This window comes from Miscanthus floridulus, chromosome 15 (genome assembly GCF_019320115.1).
Source record: "Miscanthus floridulus cultivar M001 chromosome 15, ASM1932011v1, whole genome shotgun sequence".
NCBI lineage: Eukaryota > Viridiplantae > Streptophyta > Magnoliopsida > Poales > Poaceae > Miscanthus > Miscanthus floridulus.
In genome coordinates this window covers 68,828,034-68,836,330 of record NC_089594.1, presented here as the reverse complement: position 1 = coordinate 68,836,330, position 8,297 = coordinate 68,828,034, and the positions used below count along the sequence as shown (strand labels likewise).

General features: G+C 44.3%; 1 protein-coding gene across 1 annotated transcript; it reads right to left on the bottom strand.

The window, feature by feature from the left end:
* Positions 1-205: 205 nt before the first annotated feature.
* Positions 206-7,528, bottom strand: LOC136508933 (probable LRR receptor-like serine/threonine-protein kinase At1g05700). The gene is made up of 11 exons (XM_066503711.1): positions 6,998-7,528; positions 3,314-4,013; positions 3,059-3,197; positions 2,882-2,953; positions 2,647-2,718; positions 2,489-2,569; positions 2,124-2,275; positions 1,787-2,022; positions 1,584-1,710; positions 1,151-1,219; positions 206-897 (listed from the first exon to the last, which is right to left on the bottom strand). Exons 1-11 carry the CDS (start codon positions 7,439-7,441, stop codon positions 206-208), a joined length of 2,784 nt encoding a protein of 927 aa, XP_066359808.1. The 5' UTR covers positions 7,442-7,528.
* Positions 7,529-8,297: the final 769 nt, after the last annotated feature.

The following is an 8,297-nucleotide window of genomic DNA, read 5'->3' as shown; positions in this document are numbered from 1 at the left end:
TTGAGTATTCCAGATTTCTTGACATCTACCTCCACGTTGAAATTGCTTCTTCTGTTTCTCACACTGAGCTCACAACATTCGTAGCTATATTGTATAGAACTGGGAGATTAGTTACTTATTTGATAACTAAAAAAATTACAGAACACCTAATCATGATGCATCCAATCCAGGGTTTATTAAAACATGCAAAGTTGAACGGTTGGTTTCATCTTTGTGCAGGACCTGTACGAGTTGCTGATTCAACAATGTCTACCTGTTGCAACTCTAGGTCAGCTTTTTGCCCCGGATGATCACTTGGTTTTTCATTGCTATGCAAATCAACACTTGTTGTGCTGAGATTCATTGTGCTGGTCGAGACTGAACTGTAGTAGCCCATTGCATAGGACACCTCCAGCTCCAAGCTCTCCTTGAGCTCTGCCACAATGTCGGTCATTGCCGGTCGCTCCCTTGATGGTTGTTCTTTGCACTTCAGTGCCAACTCTGCAACTTTCCAGAGAGAGTTGACATCGTACATCCCTCCCATCCTTGGGTCAGCAATGCTTGCAATATCACCCTCAGAGAGCTTCTGGCGCACCCATAGTGCAACATGGATGCTCTCAGTGTCACTTACAGGAACTGCTGGTGGCTGGCCTGTGATAAGCTCCAATAGCACAACACTGAAGCTGTATACATCACTCTTCTCACTGAGCTGGGACGTGTTGTAGTATTCAGGGTCAAGATATCCTAGGGTGCCTGCTGGTTGTGTGGTGACATGGGTCCTGAACTCATCAGAGAATGCTTTCATGAGCCCAAAGTCAGCTATCTTCGCCTCAAGATCAGCAGATAGAAGAATGTTCTTTGTCTTCACATCCCTATGGATCAGTGGTGGCTGGCATGATTTATGCAGATACTCTAGTCCTGCAGCCAAGTGAGGAACCAGTAATTACTTTGCAATTTACCTAGTGTTAGATCTTTTTTCGAAAAAAAATCTAGTGTTAGATTCATTGTTAGGAGCTAGACACATGGTAATGAGACCAAAATTTTTCTTCAGATCTAGTTAGTATATGAAACAGAGTAAGATACAGGTTGGTACACGCTGCAAGATCTATATGATAGCTTCTCTTACTACTTTATTTCTAATTCAAGGTACTGTATGTTCAGCCTTACAAACCTTGGGCGGAGTTGAGAGCAATCTTGAGACGTTGATGCCAAGTGAGGGGTGTAGCAGCAGAGGCCTCTCCTGTGATTGATGGTCAGAACAAATTTATTATAGCAACGTTTATGTAAAATGGTGAAATACTAGTTGGCTTGTCAAATTAGGTCATAATATGCATCACTTGTCATGTCAAAAGTGTATGATGGCACAAAAATCAGGGCCCTTAATTTTGCTATGAATATGTCAGACACAGCAGACAATAAACATGGCACCTTACACTTTAATGTATTCAAACTTTCACCCAACAAATATCCCCATGCTAAGATGACATTTTCCTGCATCTTTGCTGCCAATGTGTTTGACAAAGCTAAAATACAAATGTGAAATTTTATCATTAGTGGAAGAGTCTTTTTTTTCTTTATGAGGGTGCAGGCAGGTAGCAAGTTACCTCTTAGACAGTCCTCTAGGTTTCCCCCCTGCATGTATTCATAGACAAGGGCCATATGTTTCTTGTCCTTGCAATATCCAATCAAGGAAACCAGATTTTTGTGATGAACTCTAGACAAATGCTGAGCCTGAAATATGTAATAACAACATTTTATTTCAGTTTTCAAATGCACACAGAAGATAAAGCACAAAAGAATAGCCTACCTCAGCTAAAAACTCTTTAGCCCCTTGAGAGGATGTTTTTGAACGCATCTTGACGGCAACTGTACTTCCATTCTCCAAATATCCTAGGAAGACAGAACCAAACCCTCCTCGCCCTATTTCTTCTTTGAAGTTAGCTGTCATGAGCTTCAGCTCCTTGTAGGTGAACTTTCTGTTCTCAAATATGTGTGAACTGGCTTGAGGGCTAATAAACCTTGAGTTGTTTGCCATCCATGTATCTGGATGGAATCATGTATGATATGAAAATATTCAATTAATACACATCTAATTATTTCCTCAATAAAATATTTTTTAAGCAAATTCGTTGAAGAAATGTCACCTTGTCTGTTTCTCATTCTATGGAGGATAAGTAATCCTGCAACAAACAGTAGAGTTGCTACTGCTATTGGAACAACTGTTGCAATGATAAGTGTTTTGTTTCTTTTCTTCTTCTTCGGCTCACATGTAGAAGGACCATTGTCACAATCAATCCTAACATTTGGTCAACATTATCCGGATTAATTAAATATATAGAGAAAAATGCTGCAGTGTACTTGTTTGATTCAAGTAGCAGGAGTTAAGTCATTATGTGTTTCTAAGTTATCCTTGAGTGATTCTTTATGAAAAATTTTACGGTCCATCTCCAGAGAACCTCAAGGATGAAATGGACTTTTCAAATATATAAATTGGCTACATGATTCTGACCTCAATACCAGAGATCCATTTTGTATCTTTTGTAGCAGAGCTGCAGGTACTGATCCACTGAGTATGTTGCTTGACAAATCACTGCAGAAAGTAAGTTCATGTTCAATGTGGTGATGCAGGTATTGCAAAAATAATTTTAGGTTAACAGAAATACTTACAGGAATGACAGTGACGACATTTGCGCTAGAAAATCTGGCACTGGACCAGATAGGTTATTATATGACAGATCTCTGTATTAAAGAAAGTTCTTGTGAAAAACACTAGAATAGTAATCATAACTGCTTATTAAAAAAGGTCGAATGCCATGCTACGGGTTTCTGAAAAATTAGTAGGTGAATGTTGCATGTATGGAGGTGAGAACCAGAAAGATTTAAGATATGATGAGTCACTTACAGTTGTTGGAGGGATTTTAGATCTCCAAAAGAAGAATTAACTGTACCAGTCAACCCACTCGATGATAAATTCCTGGAACAGATCATATTCCAGGGCAGGGAAACAATGCATTCTTTTTAGTCATTTACTATCTATGTAAATCTTTAATGGTAGAATGCCTTGAAGTGTAATACTTACAGAGCTATTATCTGTGCAGGACCAGATGATGGATAACTGCAGTTCAAGCCATCCCATGCAAATGCTTTTGGTGCACAAGGATCACCCTTCCAATTTTTCTTCAGTGCATATCTTTCTCGAATTGTCATCATAGCTTTAGCTGTTCATATGAAGAAAAGAAAAGAAGGTAAGTTATTATGCTTTCATGACATTCAAACCATTTAGAATTGGACTAGTAAATTCTAACTGAGCTTAAGGTTTTCGATAAGATGATACCGTCTGCACCACTCGTCGCCATCTCTGTCATTGGCTTGACTGAATATATCTCGAATGCATTCAGGATGGGTGGAAGCGTGGCCGCCGGTGTGGCGACAAGAGAGACGCTATGCTGGCCAGGCCCCTGTGCCGTCCTCTTCACAACCTCCGCGGAGAGGTACTTGGGGGTGAAGCCCTGGCTGCTGCCATCATTCCCTGTAGCGTTGTCGACGAGGATGTCAAACTGTCTCAGCCCATTGCTTGGCACCCTCTGAAGCTCCGCGAAGTAGAGAAACAAGAGGTAAGTCGAGTTGCCATTGCCGTTGTCCAAGGAGGGATCTGAGCTCCATGAGAAGTCCATCTGGGTAGTTCCGTTCACCGGAGTGGCTGCGTTCTGCAGTATCTCCGATGGCTTGTCGAAGCTGTTGGCGACATTAGAGACGTCGACTTCCCTGGTGGTGTTTATGTTGGTCCATGCGGCGTTGCGGCCATACCTTTGCCACAGGCGGTCATACGAATCATCAGGGTACCTGAATGGCGGGACAGAATAATCTGGATTGAACTGGTATCGATTGAAATCGAATCTGGCCGATGGGCGGGACAGGCTGAGCAAAAACAGTGACTGATTGACCGAAGCCTCCTGGTACATGGTCGCACTGAGCGGCCTGAGCTCCAGCCCAGAGATGAACGGTGTACCCAACCCTATATTGACCAAGCACACCTGTAAATGCTCACGTTACTTATGATGAATTCATTCATTTAACGAAAAACAATGCATACTTCGACAGAAAATGTACTGCGAAATAGACAAATTACTTTTGGTAGGAAGTATCAATGGAGGCAACACCATTGGGGAGACAAGATTATTGCGAAATCTATGATGTCATGTATTATGAAAAAAATTGCTGATATCATGGTTATGAAAAAATGCTTTAGTAAATACATTGTCAGTACAAAAATTGCTGATATCATGGTTATGAAAACAAAATGCTTTAGTAAATTGGACTTGCTAGCGCCCGGACGTCCGATCCAGGGCGCTAGCATCGGACGGTGCCCACAATGAGCGAGCGAACGCCCCACCGCGTCGGGCTTGCGAGCGAGCGCCCCAGCAGTGGGCCCACGCCGCCCAGGACGTCACCTGTGCCACCCCGGACGTCACCTGCGCCACCCCGGGCGTCGCCCGCTTCCCACACGCATCCCATGTGCAACACCTTATCTATTTATGAAACATCCAGATACAACAGTTGCAACATACAAAAGATGATAGATGAAACACTTGAAACAAACGTCTAAAACACGTGCAAAAACACCTGAAAACACTTGAAAATCATTGCAAATATATGCAACATTCAGATGAAATATTTGCATCATACGTATGAAACACCTAAAACACTTGAAACATATGCTTTCAACATGCATGTAACATCTAGATTTACTTTTGCAACATCCAGACAAAACACTTGCAACATACGTCTAGAACAAATGAAACATTTAGAACATACACTTCAAACATACGTGTATAGCCATTGCAACATGTGCAACATCCCGATCTATTTGTGCAACATCGATATACAACACTTGCAACATACCTCTGAAACACTTGAAACATACTCTTGCAACATGTGCTTTAAGCGTAGCACCTACTTACTGCTTGGACAAATGGAGGCTCGTCGACGTGGAGCTTGATGCTGCGGAGTGGCGCGGTAGGGATGCCAGCGGGCAGGCGGCTGCGCGGCTCCTAGTGACAAGGCTGGCGGGTGCGGACCCCACGGTGGAGGCAACAATGCCGGGCGACTGCACTGCCCACGACGAGCGTTCCCCGTGCTAGGAAGATGAGCGGCCGGCGGGCGACGCGTGGAGTCGGCTACAGAAGACGCATGCTCGCGGTGAAAGAAGGTCGCACCGGGTGAGGGAGGACTGGGGAATTGACATTTATTTTTTTTCATGGAGAAGCCAGGAGCAGGCTCCTTATTGGGCTCCGTAATCTAGGAAGGGCGTGTCTGGAGCAATGGATGCCCTGAGAAGAGCATTTCTGTCAGTAAATACATTGTCATTACAAAATGATCATAGCGTCGACCTCTGGCCACGGCAGCGCCACACCAATCATGATCTCCAACCTCGGCGCCATGGCCTATGGCGCCAAGATGTGCTACCTCAGCGCCGAGCCCAGGGTCCAAAGATAGGTTTATGAAGCCCATAGGTATAAATGTCAAATTTTTACGGAAAAATGGTTAAATTGAAAAAATTCGGGTGATGCCACCGACACCATTTCTTATGCCCGTTTCTAGTTTTTTCCTCTCTTCTCTCTCTTCCACATATATAGGATTTTGCTAGGTTGGTTTGACTAGGGAGGGTCAGACACCTTTTGCCAGGTTTAGACCAAACACATCCTACAAGTGTGGAATGACAACAATGAAATGCTCGTGCTAAGCCCGTTAGGATCTGTCCTTGTATCTAAAGTAACATACGGTTTGTTTTCTCATAAAGTATCAAACTGAATTTCTGAAGCATATATATCATAGTTAGACTTGTTATAGATTTTACATCTTTTTTTTAGGGCAAATAACTTTTACATCTTATTTTGGTCCATTTACAAGTCTAGGTTCCATTTTAGACTTCCTGCAGCATGGATCAAAACCTCTGTTTTTTTAACTTTCCGGGTTAGAAGAAAGAACGTGCAGGACAATGATGCTTTGCAAGCGTCTGGTGCTTTTTTTTTTGTTTGTTTGTTTCATGCTTGTGGGAGAGTGAGAGTTTGAGTTCGTGACGAAGGAGCGGGAAGAGAACAATTGTATCTGTAGAGAAGCTAGTGCTATGTTTACAATTATAATTCAGTGTGCGTATGAACTATACAACTTTAAGTAGAGAAGCTCCTATTATTTAAATTAATTTGTATGATAGTTAGTACTATTTTTTTTTAGTGAGCGTAAGTGCATGGCGAAAATTTAGTGTTTCTTTGGTAGCAACCTGTATCGAGCAACAGTAGAAATCAAGTTATCCATACACGTCTCTGGCAAATGATATGTTCCAAGTGTGGATTTTCCAGGAGTTCTGGCCAAAAGAAGCCGTGGGTTTGAGTCCAGGTGCAGGTTGGGTGCTGGGATATGGAAGCCACATGTGGGTGCATTCTCCAATGGATTATATCCACGTGAGCCAAACAAAGCCTAATTTGATATGGAACGAGGTGAGGATGGGCTGGATTTCTCAATTTCTCCCTTATTACATGTGTATCAATTTTAATTCACATGTGTTGAAGTGGATTGAAATGAAACTTAGTTTAATTATACTCCAATATACTTTAACATATGTGGATTTAGATGATTATATGTGCATCCAAACAAGCCCTTAATAGGGTAGGTAGGATGACCAGGTGTGGCACGGTGTAGTATTTTCCCTAGAGGGGACCAAACGTGTGTGTAGGAGTAGGTGTGTGTGCGGGCGCTCAGTTGCACTGCCTGGTGGGCACGTCACATGTCTGCTCGGGCGGCTCTATCATTGTTTAAGCGCGTGCTCAATGGGAAAAGGACTTCTAATCAATTATATCTAATCAATTAAGAAAAGAAAAATAGGAATGGGCTCTAATTAATTATATTTAATTTTATAAACTCGAGAACTTCTAATCAACTGCTAACTTGCACCAAATTGATTTTCGATCAATTCAAAGTTTCAAACCAGAAGGCTAAGCTGGTATGGAAAAGGACCTACCTGCATGAAGTCGACCGGCGACACGGCCACCGCCTCGAAGATGTAGACGCCTTCGGCGGAGGTGACGTTGACGGTGGCCCATCGATTGACGCCGAGGTGGAGGTCGAAGGCCGGGGGCGCGCTCTGCCCGTCGTAGTTGCCGTAGTAGAAGCTGGCCCGGACGAGGTTCCTGCTTCCCTGCGCCACCTGCCGGAGCGTGTAGCAGCTGCGCGTCGCGCCGCCGCCCATGACGGTGGGGAAGTAGCGGACGTTGAGGTACCGGTCGGCCAGACCCCTATCGACGTACGGTGGCCGCACGGCGGCGTTGAGCCCCTCGCCGGGGTCGACGAAGCCGGCGTCGGAGACGTAGGTGAGTCTCGACAACGAGTCCTGGTAGCGTAAGCCGTCGCCATAGCCGCAGTCGATGCTGATGAAACCTGCAGCACAGATCATCAACCCAAGCATAATCTGAGAGAGGGAACCATAAGGAAGCAGCTTGGGTGTGAGCTAAAATGCGTGGGAGCGTGAAGAAGGTAGCAGCTTTTTGCCTGGAGGATCGAGCTGGCCCTGGCCATGGACGAGGGCGAGAGGAAGCTCCAGCGATGCTGATAGCAAGCGCACCAGGACGGCCAAGAGCATCGCAGCAGTTGATGATGGCGCCATTAATTGATCTGGATAGCTGATCTGGCTAGCTGCTAGCAGACTAATAGACTATGTACCGGGTGGTACGGTCGACCGATCGATTGTTTGCCGGCCTCGGCCGGCGAAGAAGCAAACGAATGAACGCGCGGCACACGTCAACACGACAACACGTATGTACATGTGCATATACGACTGGTCAACGTCGTTTACCGTAAGCGTTGGGATTGTTGATGATGCGGATCGAAAAGGTCAGCAGAGGATGGATCGAAGTCAGCGAGCTAGGCTAAATAAATCTTTAATTTGAAGTTGATGCACATGAACGTGACATGCCGTGAGTTGCCAACCTCGCGAGGATTAAACAACCCCAGGAGATGTAATTAACAATGGTGGTCGTCCTTATCGCTGAGGCCATAGACGCGATTCCCTGTGCGCGTTCACCGGGTATGATGAGAGAGAGAGGTAAGACAGCTGAGATTGTCTCTGTTGAGTGAGGACTGTGATGTTGCAGCTCCTATTTCTCCGTTTCAGAGCTAGTTTGTTTAGCTCATTTGTCATGTATTGCTTATACATTCGGCACGCTAATTAGGCTCACTGGCAATTATTGTTATACCATAACTGATAGAGATACAAGGAGCATAGGGTAGGATTCGGCCATAAAATAACTTATTCTATAATCACT